Raw genomic sequence first — 22365 nt, 5'->3', positions numbered from 1 at the left:
TTGATTTACTAGATAAATTGCTAAGAGACATAGCCGTCAAATCTCTGCATAATATTCTGCAGAAAAAAAGAAAGCTAATTCTGAAGAAATCAGAGTGGGTTTCGTAGCCGTGTGGATAGCGGCATCAGTCGTTTAGGCGTGTTGTGCTATGCGGGTTCAAATCCAGCCCCAGTCAGAGAAAACTTTTCGTCAAACAAAACATTCTTCACTGGTCCACTGGTTGTTCCGTGTGTCCGTTGAACCATTTTGTATGAAGTAGAGAAATAGAAACTTTGACTTTAGAGACATTTCATTAGGATATATAATTGCTCCCCATGACCCTTCGACCACTCTATTTTCCATTAAAATCAATATGCTTTTACATACCTTGAAACAGAAGACTCCACCCAAGCTCCTTTCGCTGGCTCGTTGGCTATTTAATCTTTACCACATTTAAAGTTGCAACTGCTAGTCGTTGAACTCCGGCAATTTGATTCTTCAATAGTCACGATTCTTGAAATGCAGTACGCACAAATGCTTCTATTTTTCACATTGACAATACAATGACTGCCTTACACTTCACTTCCAAAAACTTGCATTTTCTTTTCTTGGTTCAATTCCGATAATTTTCTTTACACTTCCAGTTGAAATTTATATAGTAAATTCATCATTTTTTTCCACTGCTTCTTTGAGCTCATCGTCACATTGCAGAATATTTCCTCACATCTAAAGGGAGCGTTCTTTCACACAGTAAAGACACATTAAAACTTGAATTGATTCAACAATTTATGAACTATCTTCTGGCACCATAATCTTCTGTAACAAACCATTCGACTCCATCAACCCCCACATCACTTTCCCGGAAGTCTCCGTGTCTTGGCGCAATCCATATTGAAAACAGCGGCCATCTCTTCCAGCAGCAGCGGATTGGCCGGCACATTTGGCGTAGGAACCCAGGCGGTCGGACGCTTCGGCTTCACATGGCCACCCATGTCGTGGTCCTCCCAAATGTGCCTACAGAGCATCTTCAACTCCTCATAGGACGCCCCACAAGGGCACCAAAGTTTGCCATCAATCCTCTCCAGCTCAGCACAGTGCCGAATCATCTCCGATCTAGCATCCGGAGGTCTTCGCGGTTTCTTTCGAGATTTGACACCGACTCGCCGCGAACGTTTCCTTCGCGCCAAGGGTTCGTCTTCGGGAGCGTTATTGTTCTCCTCCGGTGTCATTCCTAATTCGTTGAGAGTGACCTCCTCAGCTTCTAGGAATCCTGAGTCGAACAGTTCAGCGACTTCGCCGAGGTTCGTTTCTTCGGTCGGAACCGTTTCCGGTAATTCTGAATCGTTCGATAACTCTCCGACCAGCGCTTTCAAGAACTGGTCGTTTTTGTGGAACCACTCCCGACTGCGATGGATGTACGTTACCCTCTCGATACACGTCTGGCAAATCATTTGCGGATATCCGTCGTTGGGCTGAATCTGAAACGATAGGAATAGGTTTCATCATTCCCGTTTTGTAGTGTTGGTAACGATTGAGTGTCTTAAAAATAGGGACTTTAGGAGACCTCCCAAGGAAAATTCTGGAAGGATACATCTTAGTATCTCTCGAGAAAACATTGGGGCAATATTGGAAGGAATGTTCAGAGGAATTTCTGTAGAAATCCCTTTAGAAGTATCTCTCTGTATTTCGGAACAAATTTCTGAAAAACTCTTGAAGCTTTTCCTAGGAAAATGTGAATAAATTCCTCTACAAACACTATGGAATTGTCTCAAAGGGATTTCTGAAGCCTCAAGAAATTACACCATTATTCATAGTGAGGAGATTTGAAAACAGTGACTTGAGAGATTATTTTTCTTGAAAAGAGACTATTTAGACGTTCTATGAAAAATAGACTTTTTAGAGATTTGCATTTAACTAGTGACAGAGTCCCAAAAAAGAGACCTTCGTATTCAGACGAGTAAAACAGCAAATACCTCTATCCCAATCGATTGCCCAATGAAGTCAGCGATGTCCTCTTTGGCGAAAAGCGGTTCATGAGTGTTTTGTTCGTCTGTTTCCAGACAGAGCCGACAGACTTTGCCCAAATCGTCTATCACCAGCACCGGAGGGTTGAACCTGTCTTCCGTAATTCTAGGGGCCGCCACTGAACAATTATTTTCATCTTTTGGTAGTTTCTCTAGCGTTGTCTTTGGAAGGTTGCAATCCGGGACGATGCGAAACGGATGCATGATAAAACTTGTGCTGCTGCTGGAGGCACTACAGCCGCCTTCGGTGTCTTCCAGTTTCTCCAGCACATTCCCCGGAAAATCGTGCACACAGCATGCGTTAATCATGCTTTTATCACTTTTAATCGTACTATTTCTATTCAAATAATTTAAAACAGTGAAGCAAACGATGGCTCCGCGCAAAAAAATTGTTTACAAAACATACCGAACTGTCCACTCCGAGTGATAAGAAGGCGTTACCTCAAAGCGTTACGTATTTTTATTTTCTCGAATGACAGTTGAAGAGACCCAAAATGAGTTACACGCGGAGAAATTAAACGTGCTCTACAATAAGGGCATAAGTGACATAAGGGGATTTTTTTATTATCGGACAATTTGCGCCGGAGGTTCTCCGATTTATATGAAATTTTCACCAGAGGTAAAGCTCGTACACAGACAAACAGACGTAACACTTAGAACAAATCTTAATCAAAATCATAGTCACGAAGACATGTACGCCCAATGCTATAATCGGTGTGTTTGGCCGACGGGCCAACAGATGGCGGTAGTGTGTAAACGTCAAACACGAACAAAAACGATACGAGCGCTGCGGGTGGCGGATCGGCCACCTATCGATTTTTGAATCGACCGTTAAAAAGGGTGTCGATGGACAACGATGAGAGTGTGACGTCTGTTTGTCTGTGGCTCGTAGATACATGACCAAAAGTGAAATTCAAAAAAATATAGTGGCGTATTTTCCCGGAAAACTCCAGATGAATTTTCACGATTTTTTTGTTTTCAAGTTGCATGTAAGAGAGAGCGAGACAGCACCAATACACGGCGCACAGTAAAAGACAAACGAACAAAAGAATGCACGTACAGAGGCTCATATAGAGCTTAGTGACATTTGAACACACGTAGATTAGCATACGCTCGTCATACACAGTTTGTTTTTGTTTTCCTCAAAGAAACTTGCACACGCTTTCCAGACTCATCAAAATGCATATGGAAATATTACCCAATTTGAAAAATTTACACCCGGTTTCTGGGTGTTTTTCTAGACTGAGTGCATATTGTTTTCCTCTAAGGTTCACAACTACATCTACACTAGGGCACCCATACCATTGGGTGTGATAACCACTATACCTCAAACTTTAAACATTCATATCTCGCGTTCAGTATCATAAGGGCGTAACTGCAATGATCGATTTTCTCTTTAGCAAATTACTCGGCTGGGCAACTGCTTATCACTGCACCATGGAGAAAATTTTCAGAAAAATAGAGGAAAAACTATCGTCTGTATCATGAAACATTTTCGAAAAAATATTTTTTGTTTCATCAAACCATACACTAACTTTCGTCCATAGACGCCAAAATGGTAGCTTTTACCGTTAAAGCGACAGAACTGAAACACCGATTACCATCCGCACGCTTCCCATAGGAAAATGTGTTCTATTGTGGGCCTCATAACCGTGCGCTGACGGCGGCAACAAATCTTAAAATCTTCTTTTGTCACCTTCCGTTAAAATGAGTCGAGGGGGTGGGCAATAAATAATACAATTGAATACAGGTAAATTTATCATTTTTTATACTTGTTGGATCGTTGAACAGGGTTTCGGATCCGCATCGTAAAAGACGTTTTTTGGCCTTTTCAAGCTATGGAAGAGCATCTTTTTATTTGAATGTTTTCATTTTACAATCAATAAAGGTTACTTACGTTAAGGTATCCAACTAATTCAATTTTTCCTCGAATCCAACAAATAGTATTTTTATTAAAGAAATCGTGTTACAAACGTGGTTATTGAAATGTAAATGTTCTTAATGAAGCCCTCTCGATGACAGTCTTGTCATCGTTCCGGCCTTTGTGACGTTGTTCGTTCGTAGCTGTCAAACGTCGGCATTAGAAAAGGGCGAATGAGGGGTGTCCGTGGCAGTGCTGCTAGTTCCCGCAACACTCCCCGACCCGTAACGCTGCAGGTTCGTCTCCGGCGCAGCTTTACTAGTTGGTTGTACGTCCAGCACTGCGATCTTACTCATTGGACGACGAAGGATTCCGTTGGCTGTCTGTACGACGGCTTGTCGCACACGACCATCACGCCCTGCTATCATCGAAACTATGCGGCCCCTTGTCCAGCCGTTGCGTACGTTCTTCTCGATCAACACCACCAAGTCACCTACTTCCGGTGTCTTCACCTCCTCGAACCATTTCGTCCGCCTTGAGATACTGGGCAAATACTCGCGTGTCCATCTCTTCCAAAAATGTTCAACCATTTGCCTTGCCATATCCCAATTCGTCCGACCCACGTCCTCCGACTCCATCAACGGTTTTTTGGATCGGACAACCCCATCAGAACTGAGATGGATGAAATGGTTTGGCGTTAATGCCTCTTGTTCCATGGACTGGAGAGGGATAAAAGTCAATGGACGAGAATTGACAATAGCACTTGCTTCAGCGATGACCGTGAGCAACGTTTCATCATCCGGGTTGTTCAAGCTGGTTAAAGATGCTAGGGCGACCTTTACCGTTCGTACAAGCCGTTCCCATACTCCTCCAAAGTGTGGGGCGGCGGGCGGGTTGAAGAACCATTTCGTATTGGCATCAGTGAAGGTATCTGCTAATCCGTTGTTGATTTCATAAAGCTCCTGATGCAGCTCACGGCTAGCACCCTGAAAGTCAGTTCCATTGTCCGTATAAATCTCGCTGGGTGCCCCACGCATTGCAACAAAGCGACGGATTGCCATCTTGCATGACTCCGTCGATAGCGAATGTACAACCTCGAGATGTATGGCTCTTACCGATAAGCAAGTGAATAAGGCTATCCACCTCTTCACCAGCGAACGACCACGCTTCACAGCTATTGGTCCAAAATAATCGAGGCCAATGTATGTAAACGGTCGACCGCATTGTTCCAAACGCGACGGTGGTAACGGGGCCATTTTTGGGGTGACAGGTGAAGCTTTCTGTACCTTACAGCTCTGGCACTTTCTGGCGGTCTGGCGTACAACTGTGCGAAGGTTTGGTATCTGGAAACGCTGCCGGATTTCATTTACCACTGTTTCACTGTTTCCGTGTAGAAATTTGCGGTGATACCAATCAACCAAGAGTTCAGTGAGTCGGTGGTACCGTGGGAGTATGATGGGAAATTTGCAGTCATAAGGTAAATCTGGGGCAGCTCCAATTCGGCTGTCTACCCGCAGGACGTTCAGCTCATCCGCAAATGGCGAAAGTTTATAGATGGCGCTTGATTTGTCGATTTGGTTCACCGTTGAATCCTTGTTGAGCAGCACAGCGACTTCATCGGGGTAGGCTACGGCTTGCACCATGCGCCATAGAGCTGCTTCAGATTTGTGGATTTCTTCCTGCAACAAGCGGCCCGTCGTCCTCGGCTGTTCCAATCTGCTCCGTTGGCTATTATCCAAAAAACGAATCACGTACGCAAAGGTCCGCACTAAACGTTCCCATTTTGAGTATCGGCTGAAGTCAACCAACTGTTCCATCACGATTTCTCGATGCACCAAACAAGCACGCAGCTCTTCGGCAGTTTCCGAGTCCTGTTCTGTAACCTTCTGCGGCCATTCTGCTTCTGAACGTCGTAAGAAGTCTGGTCCTTCAATCCATCTGGAGTCGGAACTCAGGCAGGGTCCCTTTCCCCACTTGGTCGCTTCGTCAGCCACATTTTGTTTCGACGGAATCCAACGCCAATCTTCTGCATTTGTCTTGGACAATATCTCACCTACTCGGCAGGCTACAAACTGGCGGTAGCGTCTGTGATCGGATCGTATCCAGGCAAGTACTGTTTCCGAATCTGTCCACAGCACTTGACGAACTATAGGGAGTGTATGCGAATCCACAATAGTCCGCAGCATCCTAGTGCCCAGGAGGGCTCCTTGTAGCTCCAGTCTCGGGATAGAGAGAGCCTTAAGCGGTGCTACCTTCGCCTTGGCCATCACGAGAGCACAGTAAACTTCGTTGTCAATCTCCGCTCGAAGATAAGCAACACAGGCATACGCGTCCTCACTTGCATCGGTAAATATGTGGAGTTGAAGTTCCCTAATCTGCGTTGACAAAAACCCAGGGAAATACGAGCGGCTGATTCGGACTTTTGAGAGCTCCGCAAATCCCGCTGTCCAACGTCGCCATTTTTCCTGGATTTCTGCAGAAACCACTTCGTCCCAGCCAGTATGCGTCCTCCAAACATCCTGAATAATGACTCGACCGTGTATCAGAAAGTGGGACATCAGTCCCAGAGGGTCGAAGATGCTCATGACGCATCGTAGCAAGTTGCGCTTCGTTGGTACCACTATTCCTACATCCGTATCTACTTCGAAGGTGAATTGATCGTCACTTGGAATCCATGACATTCCCAGAACTCGCTCCGTTGTCTTCTCTTTGTTTGCTTCGATCTGCTTCGATTCCTGGTTCCCAGAGTCCCCGACCCGTCGAAGAACGGTCGTAGAATTAGAAAGCCAGTTCCTGATGGTAAAACCTCCATTAGCGTGAACTTGCTTTACCTCCAGCGCCACGTCGATTGCTTCCTCCTCGGTGTCGAAACTGTCCAAGTAGTCATCAACGTAATGCTTGAACACTATTGCTGAGGCTGCTCTCGGGAAGGTATCCTTGTGCTCTTCGGCGTTTAGGTTTTTTATATATTGGGCCTGACATGGTGAGCATGTCGACCCAAAGGTCCCCACATCCATTGTGTATACCTGAATGGGCTGAGTTGGGTCTTTACGGTAAAGAAATCTCTGCGACTGTGTATCATTGGCCAAGATGCGAAACTGATGAAACATTTGTTTCAAATCCCCACAGATCGCTACCTTCCGCTCACGGAATCCGAAAAGGACTGTTAACAATGGAGTTAGAAGATCAGGCCCCTTTAAGATCATACTGTTGAAAGAGATTCCTTTGACCTTCGCTGCAGCGTCCCACACAAGGCGTATTTTTCCCGGCTTTCTGGCATTTCGCACTGCTCCCAAAGGTAGGTACCAAATCCTTTCCGGGTCCTCTGACTCCAGCTCCTCTGGAGTAGCTTGGTGTATGTAGCCGCACTCGAGATACTCGCTGATTTGTCGATGTACACTGTCATGAAGTTCTGGGTCTGCTTTCATCCGCCGTTCGAAACACTCTAGTCGCCTCTTGGCCATACCGAAACTGTCAGGAAACTTGAAGTGATCATAACGCCACAGAAGTCCCGTTTCGAACCCCGTTGTGATGCGGCGGGTCGTCTGCGCCAGTATTGATCGGGCACGCTTGTCATCATCACTCTCAAGACGTGTGAAATCGGCTACTCCCAAGCTCTCAACGGTAAAGAATTCCTTTACCATATCGTGCAAGTCAAGATCTTTCGTACATTCGCAGATGTGGAAGCTAGCGCTGGCTGTGGGATTACTTCCTGCCGCCATTCCCGATATTGTCCAACCCAACCGAGTTCTGCTCGCGATGGGGTCGCCTAGTTGACCCTCTCGTATCTTCAACGCTGCTATCAGACTGGCGTTATTGGAGCCGATGAGGATTCCAGCTGTCACTGATTCAAAACTCGTGATGGGGAGTCCTTGCAGGTGAGTGTACTGCCGTGCCAACTTCTCGTAGTTCAAAGATTGCTGCGGCAGACTGAGGTTCTTCACTGTGCGCGTATCGTTCAGTGTGTATCTTGCAGACTGCTTGGCGTCGCTGATCTCGATCAGAATCCGCTGAGATTTTGGTTCGTGTCGTGTTACATTGCTCGTCCATGTTAGACAAAGCGGAAGATCTTCTCCGTCGTCAATTCCGAGCTCTTTCGCCACCGTATTTTCTACCAGAGTCATGGATGATCCGTCGTCTAAAAACGCAAATGTTTCCACCGATCTACCTTTCCAGTACAAGCGTACAGGTAGATATTTGAAAAGAACAGAGTGCTTCTGAGTGTGATGTGCGTTTACCCGTTCACTTGTTTCTCCTGTTACCGCTGAGTCCTTCGTTTCATCTTTCGCCGGCTTGTTTGGCTTGTGGAGAGCAGAATGTAGAAGTTGATGATGACGCATTGAACATCCCTCTATGCCACAGGTGGATTGTATCTTACAGGGTCGACGACCGTGCTTACCCAAGCACGTCCGGCACAGATGGTGATCTTGGACGACCTTCCAACGACTTTCTGGATCCATTTTCTTGAAAATTGCACAATCTTTAACTTTGTGCTGCGGATCTTCACACGCTAGACACCGTACTAATGGAGAGGACTCGGGCTTCGATGACGGGGATCTCTTCGCTGATTCCTCAACCCCATGAGCGTTAAGGAAGTTTCTTTCTTTCCCCTTCTCGTTCCTAGTCGGCTTTGAGGGCTTGCTATCCGAAATGATCGTAACGTCCGAAGCCGCTACGACAAGTGTAGACAAATAAGCCGAGAACGTACGGAGATCGACTGCTGGAAACTGCCGCTTGTACAACGCCCAATCTAGGCGCAACTGCCCCGGAACTTTCTCGACTAACTCTTGGAGTAACACTGGGTTGCACAAATGTGCCACTTGACCCGCAGCCTCAAGATGGTCGCAGAGATTCTGCACAGCCATCCCAAATGAGATTAATGTCTCTAACCTATCCGGCTTTGGAGCCGGTACCTCCCTTACTTTATTTAATAAATTATGAATAATAAGCTCAGGGCGCCCGAAAAGCATATATAAAGTGGACAACACCTGAGGTACACACGCCGGTAGCAGTAATCGACTTTTAACTGCGTCGTACGCCTTACCTTGCAAGGCTCGTTGCAAACGCGCCAGATTTTCGACATCAGAATAGCCGCACGCCGTGGTTGAGTTGATGTATGCACTGTAGAAGATCGGCCAATCCTCCGGATCTCCTCTAAACGGTGGTAGATCTTTCGGCATCACCTGACGAGCCAATAGCTGGTGATGAGTCGGTCCAACTGGTGCATACGGATTTACAAGAACGTTCGGCTGCCCAGCGTATAACGGCTGACCTGAGAGAGGTTGCTGACCCGACACAGATGGCTGATTAAAGAGAGGCAGTTGTCCAGGAACAGGCGGCAGACTCTGAATCGGTGGATGCCCGGTTACCGGTGGTTGATATATCGATGAAAGGAAAGGCGCCGCAGCGCCGGTTGACACCTCACCAATCGTTGCTCCGGAATAAATTCGTGGATATGTCGCGACTGGGACCGTACTGCATACTGGAGTAGCTGTTGCCGGTATACACATTGCTGGCAGTGGAAGTGAAGCCATTACACGACTCCTCGGAATAGCTCCTTGGTTCATGCATTGCTCAAACCGTGGTGCCTGGAACGGGAGTGATGGCACGGTACTGTACGGCACGGCTGCTGGCAAAAACGTTGGCATTGTTGACATCGGTGCCGAGGTCATATTGGGTTGCACGGAAACCGAGATGGGAGCATACGATGAACTGGCCAGGTTATCTTTCATCGTTCCAGATATTGGCGTGGACGTTGAATTAAACGGAGCTGCCACTGATGCAGGAACTTCTGTCACAACTGGATGTATGAGTGACAGGTTCGTCAGCTGATTTTCCACCCTTTTCATCCATTCTTCCACTCGTCCTACTCCGGATTCCTCGACTAACGTAGTCATCGTCGGTAATTCCAGTTCTCCACTTTGCAGAATCTGACCTCTGACCTTCGAAATCGCTGACTCTAAATGTTGCTTCTTCCTTGCCAACTCCAGCATGTGCTGAGATTCCATCTCCTGTTCTAGAAGCGCTTGTTGCTCCTGTAGTTGGCGAAGAGTAGCCTTTGTCTTTTCAGAGAACTGGGAGGAACAGCTCCCGATTGGGCTGATAACACTATCGCCTACAACTACAGCCGCAGCACCAGACGACATCGGAGTATTTGACACGTTCTCTAGCCCAGCAGTCACAATTGACAGTGTCGACGTTGAAGGGATCACCAGGGTTGTCGTTAGAGGTAGGTTTGACGGTGGAGGGCGATAGGCAATCGATGACCTGCATGTCTCGCATCGCCAATTTCTGACCTTCCGGACGCTGCCATCCACTCCCGCACATCCGTAATGGATCCACTCCTCACCGGCCGAACATTGGACCATATTGTCCAGACTGTTGGACTGCCTACAGACTTTGCAGTCATTACGCTCCGTCTCTGGCATCGCGGATGGTTAATCCGATCGTGGACTTAACCTTGAATTTTGTTGGATCGTTGAACAGGGTTTCGGATCCGCCTCGTAAAAGACGTTTTTTGGCCTTTTCAAGCTATGGAAGAGCATCTTTTTATTTGAATGTTTTCATTTTACAATCAATAAAGGTTACTTACGTTAAGGTATCCAACTAATTCAATTTTTCCTCGAATCCAACAAATAGTATTTTTATTAAAGAAATCGTGTTACAAACGTGGTTATTGAAATGTAAATGTTCTTAATGAAGCCCTCTCGATGACAGTCTTGTCATCGTTCCGGCCTTTGTGACGTTGTTCGTTCGTAGCTGTCAAACGTCGACATTAGAAAAGGGCGAATGAGGGGTGTCCGTGGCAGTGCTGCTAGTTCCCGCAACAATACTCATATGCTGCAATACTTGGTTTTTGCTACATATAACCGTCAAATCAAAATGTGTAGAACAATAAACACGCCATTTTTATTTTATGTTCCATAACATCAATCGATACCATTTTTCATAATTCGTTTTTTTATAATAACGATCTCCAGGGTTTTTACCGTATTTTTCCTTGAGTTTTGGAGAGAGAAAATATTAAACTTTCAAATTGTGTTTAAACTATTCACAATTTAAGGAACACTGCAGAAACGTGGATGCAACTTTAGATTAAATTTAGATTATTTTAATTTGATTTAACAAATATGTAATATTTTGTTTGAGGGGCCTTCCTAAGCCGAGTGGTTAGAGTCCGCGGCTACAAAGCAAAGCCATGCTGAAGGTGTCTGGGTTCGAATCCCGGTCGGTTCAGGATCTTTTCGTAATGGAAATTTCCTTGACTTCCCTGCGCATTAGAGTACCGTAATTTCGGGTGAAATTGATCATTTTTCACGGTTTTTCTAGTCTGTTTTCAAGTACGAAGGTGAGCCTCATCGACTTATGTACCGAAATTTTCTAAAAAATGTCATTTTAGTGTTAACAGATTCCTCTAAAATAAAAAAATCAGAGAATCTCATTTCGGGGTGAAATTGATCACTGGTCAATGCCATTATTGTTAGTTTCCAAAACAACTCTATATGATAAATTTGAGCTCCCTGAATCCGAATATGCTTGTAAAATTCTTAACAATGCAATATTTGTATAAATAACGAATGGTTGAATTACAAGAATTACGCCGAAAACGCCTAAATGTATGCAATTTCCTAAGGAATTCAATGATATCTAACAGAAATTCAATTATTTCAACCATATGAGCTAATTGGTACGAGTTTTGGTGATGAAATCTGGTTTAGGGATATGTCTCAAGCATCCTCACAAACTTTCAGGTTTATACCATGTTCCTTGTGTACCTTGCTTATAAATAGAAGTTCATAGGTGTTTGTCAATACTGCATCGTGCATGATTTTGAAATTTTACGTTATTTTTATAGTAATAAACATTCTTGAACGCAAAAAACTTCACAACACACAATTCTACAATAGTTACGACAAGCAACGTTCATTTACTGCAGCTTACATTGATATTTGTGCTCCATTACGAATAAATAACCTTATAAGGGCAATCGAAACGGCCCTGAAGAATGTCGGATACTAAAACAGCCTTGGCGACATCTCTACGAGTGCTGAGGGTGTCCATACTGATTAAACGACAACGGTTCTCATAAGAAGGGAGACGAAGCGGGTCATGCCAAGGCAACAGACGAAGAACAAAACGGACAAACCGTCTTTGAATTTGAAAGGTTTCGGGTCAGCCAGGAAGAATAACACAACACGTTTTAATTAATAATGAAATGTTTAGAAACGCGTGTATTCAGTTTGATGTTTACATTTGGAATGAAAAATAAAGATGGTTGCCAATCGGCCACTTCGATCAGCACAGTGCCGTAGTCAAGGGATAGGGGCGCAACAAGCGCAGTGGTTGCCAACCCAACACCCCTGCTCAACCACAGCATGTCTCCAATCCTATCTTGGAGCGCAACCCCTTGAAGGAGGCCGCCGGGACTTTGGTCATCAAATCAGCCTGTCACTCGGATGTGCGCACGAACTCGATGTGGATCTTACCTTGCTGTACCAAATCACGCAGGAAGTGAAACTTTGTATCTACGTGCTTCAGTCTCTTGCAATCTCGTTCATCCTCAGCAATCCTGATCGTTGACTGATTGTCTTCATAGACCGGAATCGGTCCCTCCAAACACCTTCCTAAATCCTGCAGCACTCGAACCATCCACATTGCGTGACATACAGTTGTACACAACGCAGAAAGTTCCGCTTCCGTAGAAGAGAGTGCAACTGTTTGCTGCTTCCTGGTAACCCAGCTGATCATACAACCATGCATCTTGAAGATACCTCCAGTCACTGATCTTCGATCTACCAAATCATTCGCCCAATCTGCATCGCAAAATATCTCGAACAGTGGTGCATCTTCGCTAAGCCTGTATACCAAACCTACATCTAGTGTTCCTTTGATGTACCGCAGCGCTCGTTTTAAATGAACCCAGTGTTCATCGGTCGGGCATGATTGAAATTGGCTAAAGTAGTTGGTTGCCGCTGACAAGTCCGGTCTGGTCGTCAGGGACGCATACATCAGACAGCCAACTAATTCGCGATATGGTTTCGACGTCCTTTGGTGTTCCTCTCCCTTCTTCAATCGCAGACGGTTTTCTATCTGCGTCGAAACCGCCTTGCACTCCGTCATCCCGAATCGTTCCAACAGCCTTTCGAAATATCCACGCTGACTTATCTTCAGCACACCTGCCTCAATATCACGGTCGATGTTCATCCCTAAAAACTGTCGGACTTCGCCATCATCGGTCATCTCAAATTCTGCGGCAAGCTTCCTCTTCACAGCCTTCAGAATCTTCAACGATGATCCAACCAACAAAATATCGTCGACATACAGCACTAAAATCATCATCTGTTTGCCTACACCACGCGTGTATAGGCACGGATCGTTTTCGCTCCGAACAAACCCAAGTTTCTCCACGAAACCGTTAAACCTCTCGTTCCAGGTACGCGAAGCCTGCTTCAGTCAATATATCGATCGATTCAGCCGGCACACTAATCCGTTTCCTTGGTCAAAACCTTCCGGCTGGGTCATGTACACTTCTTCCATTAGCTCGCCATTCAAAAACGCGGTTTTGACGTCCATTTGATGGACCAACAACCGCTCTCGGTTGGCCAATGCCAGAACCGCTCGCAAGGTGTCGAGCTTCGCCACCGGAGAATAACTTTCCGTGTAGTCGAAGCCTTGTTTCTGGGTAAAACCCCTCGCAACGAGCCGCGCCTTGTACTTATCAGCCTTGCCTGGACCACCTTCCTTCACTTTGAACACCCATTTGCAGGTGACGGCCGATCGCCCCTCTGGAAGCTTCACCATAGACCACGTGTTATTCCGCATCAAAGATTTCATCTCGTCATCGATCGCAGCTTCCCACATCTTCCAATCGTCTCGCTTCTTCAATTCGTCGATCGAACCTGGAATGTTCTCCACAAAATTCATCGCACTGAGGGCGAATCCTGCGTACTCCATGTCGAAATCCCGGTGCCAAACCGGCGTCTTCTTCTTCCGTTTGGGTCTTCCTTCTACCGCTTCGTCCGAAATTTCCGCTTCTTCATCCTCTTCCAGACTTCCGTATTCATCAGATTCCGAAACTTCATCCACTTTTTCTGATACAACATCTCCTTCTGGACCAACACTTTCATCATCCGATGGATTCTCAGCCGGTTCGCCATAATTTTCGTCCTTTTCAACCTCCGCGTGAACTCTAGGCACTTTCACGAACTGATCCGCTGACTTCTTCATCACACTACCAGTTTCGATGAAATCCACATCTCGTGCTGTGACGATCCTCCTCTTAACCGGATCGAAAACACGATACCCATTGTGCGAATACCCCAGAAAAATACCGTTCCAAGCTTTGGCATCTAGCTTTCTTCTCAGCTCCTGCGGCACATGAACGAAAACTCTGCTTCCGAAGACTCGAATATTTGATACATTCGGCTTTCGCGACTCCCACAATTCATACGGCGTTTGATTTGACTCGATAGCAGTAGTCGGACTCCTGTTCGTCAGGTAAGCGGCGGTCTCAACAGCCTGCCCCCAGAACTCCTTACCAATACCGGAATCCGCCAACATAGATCTAGCCTTTTCGACGAGCGTCCGATTTAGACGCTCACTGACCCCGTTTTGCTCGGGGGTATACGGCACAGTCCACTCAACTTGAATCCCTCGAGCTTTGCAAAATTTCTTGAAGCGCTTGCTCGCGTACTCGCCTCCATTGTCGCACCTTAGGCGCGAAATCCTCCGATCAAACTTCGCCGTAACAAGAGCCTCATATTCCTTGAAACACTGTATTACCTCGTCCTTGGACGAAATCAAATAAACCATAGTAAAATGGCTCCAATCGTCCGTAAACGTAACGAAGTATTTCTTCCCGAATAGCCCTTCCGGCGTCACAGGGCCGCACACATCGGTGTGTACTAGTTCGAGTACTCGCGATGTACGCTTACCATCACGCGACGAAAACGATTTTCTCGTTTGCTTACCGACGAGACACGATTCACACGAGATCACACTTTTGTCCCCACCGGCGTTCACTGATAGTCCCGAAACCATTTCGTTTCTCATCAAGCACTTCAGGCTCTTCTCATTCAGATGGCCATATCGCCGATGCCAAAGTTCCATATTCTTTTGGATTCGACCGCACGTCAATAACGACGATTTATCCGCACTGTTCTTTTCCGAATAAAAGTCAAGTTCGTAAAGTTTGTTACGCAATGCACCACACGCGACGATTTCGGATCCACGATAGATCTTTGCTTTCCCGCACTCAAACACGACGCGCATACCTGCCTGCTCTACCTTCAGCACTGAGAACAGGTTACAGCGCAAACTCGGCACATACAGTGCATCCTTAATAGTACAATCAATGGACTTACCATTTACGATGGATACTACCTGTATCGTACCAGAGTGCTCCGCGACAATCGTCTCGCCATCCTTCGCCACTGCTATTTCGATAGGCTTCTCCAAGCGACGCAGTTCGCTGAACAAATTCCGGTCACGCACCAGATGATCTGTTGCCCCGGAGTCGATAAACCACCTCGTCCGGTTTGTTTCGTTCGCAGCAATCCCGTCGCTTACACCGACGAAACATACGCCTCCTCTCTCGCTTGAATCCGCAACGTTTGCCTTCGAATTTGGTCGCTTCTGGTTGGATTGCTTCTTCTTTTTCTCGGGGCAGTCCACTAGCTTGTGTCCATCCTTGTGACAGCCGAAACATTTCAGCAGCTTCTTCTTCCTTCCTCCGAAAAACGCAGCGTCACTGTTCGATGCGGATGACGATTCACCACCTTTCCTCTTTGTCTCCTCGTCCAAGAGTCTGCACTTGACGAATTCGATCGACAAATTTTCTTCGGGCATAGTTTCTAGCGCAGTCACTACTCCTGCATACGAGGATCCAAGAGTAAGAAGAAGATGGCACACCACATCCAAATCCTCCAGCTGAGCACCGGTCGCGCGATACTCCCGCACCAACTTGTCGAACTTTAAAAAGTGCTGCTGCAGTGTTCCGCCCTCGAATCGCATCGATAACATCTCCCGCTTAAGGTGCATCCTGCTGGCGATGCTCCGGCGTTCAAACACCCGGTGCAGTGCGTCCCAAATGTCCTTCGGCGTCTTCTTTTCCTGGATGTATTCTAGCTGCGAATCGTGAATCCTCGATATCAACAGCGATTTGCAGCGACGGTCCATTTTCATCCGATCCTCCCTCGCTTTCTTCTTCTGGGTTTTCACCGCTTCCGTGTCAGCCGGTTCCTCTTTCAGCTCCTCCACATCCGCCACATTATTTTGCACGCACTCGGATAACTCTCGCTCTTCGAGAAGCACTTGCATGCGAAATTTCCATGCAGCGAAATTAGAGCCATCAAAGAGTGGCAACAACACACGGTCCGAACTTTCTTCCAGCATTTTGCAGATCACTCCCGAAAACTACTTTCGCCAAAAACGTTACCTGGGCCAATAACCTGAAAGGTTTCGGATCAGCCAGGAAGAATAACACAACACGTTTTAATTAATAATGAAATGTTTAGAAACGCGTGTATTCAGTTTGATGTTTACATTTGGAATGAAAAATAAAGATGGTTGCCAATCGGCCACTTCGATCAGCACAGTGCCGTAGTCAAGGGATAGGGGCGCAACAAGCGCAGTGGTTGCCAACCCAACAGAATTGACTCGATTCTCAAGACTCCATTTTGGTAGTAAGGACTCCATACCACAGACAAACAGACGTCACACTCTCATCGATGTCCATCGACCACCTTTTTAACGGTCAATTCAAATATATGGTAGGTGGCCAATCCGCCACCCGCAGCGCTCGCATCATTTTTGTTCGTGTTTGACGTTTACGCACTACCGCCACCTGTTGGCCCATCGGCCAAACACAGTGATTTTAGCATTGGGCGTACATGTTCTCGCGACTATGATTTTGATCGCGATTTGTTCTAAGTGTTACGTCTGTTTGTCTGTGTCCATACGGTTGAACAGTACTCCAAAGTGGACCGAACTAATGCACAGTATAGCGTCTTTAAGCAGTAAATGTCAGTAAATGATTTAGTGATACGAAACATTAAACCAAGTGATTTGGAAGCTTTGTCCACTATATATGATACATGTTGTTTAAATGTCAATTTAGAATCGAGAATCACACCTAGATCTTTGATTTGATCTACTCTACTCAAAAGCACGCCATAGGCCTTTTCATGTGACAGATCCGTCTATGCATTTGTTTACATCGGTGGAGGACCGGTGCTAACACGAGCCTGTCATTTTCATAGAAGAAATGTCAAAGTGCTTCTCGATCAGCTGATTTGAGACGTCATGTGAATAGGCCTATTGAGGTCATAACTATAGGCTCATAAGAACACTACGCTGAGAAGCAGGCTCTGTCCCAGTGAGGACGTGATACCAAGAAGAAGAAGATATTTTGTTTGTAAACATATTTCTCTAGATGTGAATAAAATTGAAGATAATGGCTCTGTAAAATATATTGTTCTTCTATTCCCTCTTGTGCCATGTTCTTTACAAACCTTTGCGGCTGTGAGAAAAATATGCATAGGAAGTATAATAGGTTGTAAGTGGTGACAATGGAAATTCGCTGTAAAATACTTTAAATTTCACGGGTGACGGAGGTGATGAACCTAAAATTTCTCGACTTTGTCGCGGACCCATACGTTTGGTCAAATTTTGCAGTAAAGTACATATCTTCTTCTTCTTCTTTCTGGCATTACGTCCCAACTGGGACAAAGCCTGCTTCTCAGATTAGTGTTCTTATGAGCACTTCCACAGTTATTAACTGAGAGCTTTCTTTGCCGATTGACCATTTTTGCATGTGTATATCGTGTGGCAGGTATGAAGATACTCTATGTCCTGGGAATCGAGAAAATTTCCTTTACGAAAAGATCCTCGACCAGCGGGATTCGAACCCACGACCCTCAGCATGGTCATGCTGAATAGCTGCGCGTTTACCACTAAGGCTATCTGGGCCCCAAATATTACAGTACATATATTCTCAGTGAAAATACATTTCAAATGTGTAAACTAAGTGGTATGGTTATAATTGTAATTTTTATTTTACAGATCAAGTTTATTACCAGAGTACACTGAGATGAAATATCTATTATTTTTTATGTGCGAATAACATATAAAATGGTTTCGAGGCCTCCAATTGTAATTTATGTGCAGCATCTAAATGCTATTAAATTACAATGAAATTTAATGTTTCGTCATATTATATTTTTTACATGCTCCGCTCATCAATACAAATGAATTCAAGCATAATTCTTCAATCCGACGTATCTGCAAAAATAAATAAATCGAGATTTGCTTTGCGTGGGCTTGACAAATGCATAATCTACGTACTGAGTGTATAAAAGTATTCCTACAACCATTTTTTTGATTTTTAGAAATAAATTTAAATTATGCCCTATGTGCACTTTACTCAGTGTTTTTAATTTGGCTACATACACCCTTCGTTCGCAAAGCGACTCAACTGTCAACATTTTTGATGCTAGCACATACACCGTACATATGCTCATAGTAAAGCGACCTATATGCAGAATCAAAACCTGAAATTATAAACATCAAATCATACTGTTTCCGAATCAATTTCGTAACTTTGGTAACGCCTGCCGTACAAATCAAATGGAGCTGTCACTATGCCCGGATAAAAAATACAATACAAAAACAATATAACGTATTGTAACAGTACCATGCAATATATTGGAAATATAATACAATATATTGTAAAATGTCAATACAATTACAGTACAATATATTGTTTTAAACAGTTCACTGTATGGTGTATGAGATTTTTGCAATATAATGTATGGGTGGTTAAGTATCGTAACAATACAAATATAGATATTTTCTCATACAAACATTTTGAAAATATATTACGATATATTGTTCATGTATTGTCTTGATTAGCGATTCGTGTATTGTTGTACAATACAAAAACAATTCAACGAACTGTATCATGGTCGTTACAGCTAATGTCAAGTGACTTCTAAAAACCTACTTATTTTTACTTTTTGAATATTTTTCACCCAACATTTCTTGCTTTCTGAACTTGTTTTGTTTATTTCTTTCAACAAAGTTACATAGAAAAAAGCAACAGTTGTTTTACGCGAAAATATGAATTTGACCAAAATTGTAAGGTACAAAACCAATTAAAAACAATACAATGTTCTGTTACAATATATTATATTGTTTTTGAATTGTATACCCAAACAAGAATAATATTGCTTTGACATTCAATTACAATATGCTGTATTGTATCCAATACGTTATATTGTACATTAATGGTTTATTCCATTCACTGAATGATACGTTTTTATCCGGGTGGACCGATGCACGAGTTCACTATCTGACGTTTGAGCGGTGCCGTGTTATTTACGTGAACATGGCAACTAATGAATTCGGCACCGCTCAAACGTCAAATTAGTGAACTCGTGCATTGATCCATTCCGTACGAAAAAAAATGTGCCGCTCAATAGGCTAGGAGAAGTGGATGAACTTGTCATTCATTTTTCTGTCAATTCTCATACAAAATCTACTTTTCCTCTGACAGAAATTCACTCTAGGTGAACCACTTCCCCTGGCCTATCCAGCTTTTTACGATCGGCAATGGCTGCCGCAAATAGGCTCGCTTTCTGGTAGGGATCAAACAATATGACGTTTGGCTTGGGTTAGTTCCATATGAACGACCCAAGCCAAACGTCAAATCAACCGATCCCTACCAGAAAGCAAGCCTGCTTTCGGCAGCCATTAGCGGTTTTAAAAAGCTGGATTAGGGCTTATTCACAAATTTCATAACGCTAAAGGGGGTGGGTGGGTGTCCTCATGATGTTACGGCTCATACAAATTTTGTAGAACATTTATACAAAAAGTGTTACGAGGAGGTGGGTGGGTGTCAAAAATTGGCATTTTCAGCGTTATGAAATATGCGAATGAACCCTTATAGACCTTTTCATGTGACAGATCCGTCTATGCATTTGTTTACATCGGTGGAGAACCGGTGCTAACACGGGCCTGTCATTTTCATAGAAGAAATGTCAAAGTGCTTCCCGATCAGCTGATTTGAGACGTCATTTGAATAGGCCTATGGATCAATGCACGAGCTCACTAATTTGACGTTTGAGCGGTGCCGAATTCACTCGTTGCCATGGTCACATAAATAACACTGCACCGCTAAAACGTCAAATAGTGAACTCGTGCATTGGTCCATTCCGCAAGTAAAAGTGACACTTCGCTCATTCTGGATCAGCTGTCAAAATTACTTTGGTAATTAGCAACAAATTCTGGACAAACATTTGAAAAGGGCCCAAGAGGTCTTGAGCCTTTTTTCAGAAACGTTGATGTTGAGCCCTTTTCAGTCCGCCCACGCAAACCAACACCACTATCAGAAAGATCGGTGTTAGCTCTTCCTGATAGTGGTATTGGTGAACGTGATCGAGTTGAATTGGACTCAAGAGCGTCTTGCAAAGCCAATGTTTACCAATGTCGAGGTGCCCTTTTGAAATGTTTGTCCAGAATTGTACTTGACCGCTCTACTTAGGATGTGGATACCTGGGAGGGAGGTACCGATACTACACACGAAATTGGATACAATTGTTTTCCACATTGCAAGATAACTCCAGTTTGCCAACGATAATCAAGGCAGGCTTAGTGAAAATCGCTAGTTTTCATTGGTTGTGTACCTCCGATCTTTCTGGACAAACATTCAAAAAGGGCCACAGTTTTCTATGCGTTTAATTTTCAGCAAGGTTCCAAATAATCATATCGGTGAACACTCATCTCGATTGTTTGGCCGATAAGGATCACAAATCTCAACGCGCCTTGTTTGATCGCTTCGGCCACGAACACACAGCTGTCATATTTTTGCAGCTGTGAGCTTTCGTCGGTTTCAGCATTGACCGTAACAAAAAAGCTCTCGGACATTCATTCCGGTTCATTCAATTGCCAAAGCTATCGGTCTCTCAATCGGCAATAACAAGCGTTCATTCTCAGTGAAAATCGGGAACTGATTATCGCGGTTTCTTTTTTTCACATAATCAGGTGATAATTAGTTGCCATGAGTGAAAACGGACAGTTTTTTAGAGATAGGTATTGGCAGCGTTTCTGAAACATTGACTGGTCCGCTGGATAGATACTGTAACCAATACACGAACGATAAATACCCGAAAGCGAAATTCACCCGAATGGGGTCTCCAGTTACTCTAGATACAATCATTTTGGTTTTACTATAATCTTACCGGGAGTTTGATTTTATGGACTTTGAGTTGATTTTCTGAATACTTGAATGTGATCCATTGATAACTGGCTGGTTGTGTTCAAGAGTGTTCAGGAGTGATCAGCTGTTTTGTTAATTAGATTGACTCTATAAGAAATACCCGAATACCAATTACCCGGAAATGGCATTTGAATTGTATATGGTACAGTGAACCAGACACGATCGCCTAAAACTGAAACTCCTGCTTTATAAAAGACCTTCCTAGTGCCAAAATTGGTCTTCGTCTATTAATATGACCCTATTTTTAACTGAACGAATCATAGCTGATATTTTGATTGTCAACAGTTAGTCGACTAATTCCCGTATTTAAAGTGACAACGCGCCTTATTTGACACTCGAAAAGAATTAAGAGTCTCTTGCTTGAATCTACTTCATATTAAGACTTTTAGCCGATGGCTAAATCGTTTCCGTACTATCAAATAGTAGAAAAAATTTCGAGTTCTGTTATTGCAACAATTTATAATGTTAAAATTGGTCTTTGGTTTTCAATCATCTCACCCTTTGCAAAATAGTTTGTACATAATCTGTAAAATATTAACAAACACGATGCTCCATCCTCTCTCTTGTTATTTATGGTCTTCATAATATGATTTATTTTTTCTATGAATCGTTGATTATTTGAGTAGTATCTTCCCAACTGGGCCAGATTCTGATTCTCTGCTCAGTGTTTGTATTTGCACTTCCAAAGTTATTAACTGAGAGGTTTCTTTGTTAATGTATCATTTTTGTTTTTTAAATACGGCACGTTAATGCTTCCAGTGGGCGATTTTGCCCTTTGAAGGAAGCACCACACTAGACAACGCACTAGCATGCAACGCCCAGTGGCACAGTCGAAATACATTCCTGACGAAAAGTTTTCCGGACTGAAGCGGGAATCGAACCCACACCCCTTGACTCGATGCGGCTAAATGCTTGGTAACACTAACCACACGGCAACGAAGCCCACATTTTTGCATTCGTATAACGTTTGGCAGGTACAAAAATATGGTTTCATTTTTGATATACTTAATTGGATCTGATTACATTTTCAGTATCAATGATTACCTTAAGCCTGATTCGCTGCTGACAAGTAATTTCTTGGCCTATCTTGATGCATGGAAATCGACCAAGGAAGCGCATTTTTCTGATCACAGTACGCAGTTGAAAAGAGATGTCAGTTCAAACGGGAGTCGCTGTAGAAAATTTCTGCAAGGAATCGGCGAGAAATTTCTTTAGCGGTTCATGTT

General features: G+C 44.2%; 1 protein-coding gene across 1 annotated transcript; it reads right to left on the bottom strand.

The window, feature by feature from the left end:
* Positions 1 to 747: 747 nt before the first annotated feature.
* On the bottom strand, positions 748 to 2426 carry LOC5576123. The gene is made up of 2 exons (XM_001662419.2): positions 1953 to 2426; positions 748 to 1457 (listed from the first exon to the last, which is right to left on the bottom strand). The coding sequence occupies exons 1-2, from the start codon at positions 2310 to 2312 to the stop codon at positions 831 to 833; spliced, it is 987 nt and encodes a 328-aa protein (XP_001662469.1). The 5' UTR covers positions 2313 to 2426; the 3' UTR covers positions 748 to 830.
* Between the last annotated feature and the right edge of the window lie 19939 nt (positions 2427 to 22365).

This window comes from Aedes aegypti, chromosome 1, assembly GCF_002204515.2.
Source record: "Aedes aegypti strain LVP_AGWG chromosome 1, AaegL5.0 Primary Assembly, whole genome shotgun sequence".
Taxonomy (NCBI): Eukaryota; Metazoa; Arthropoda; class Insecta; order Diptera; family Culicidae; genus Aedes; species Aedes aegypti.
The sequence above is the reverse complement of the archived record's forward strand: the minus strand, read 5'-3'. Positions and strand labels throughout refer to the sequence as shown.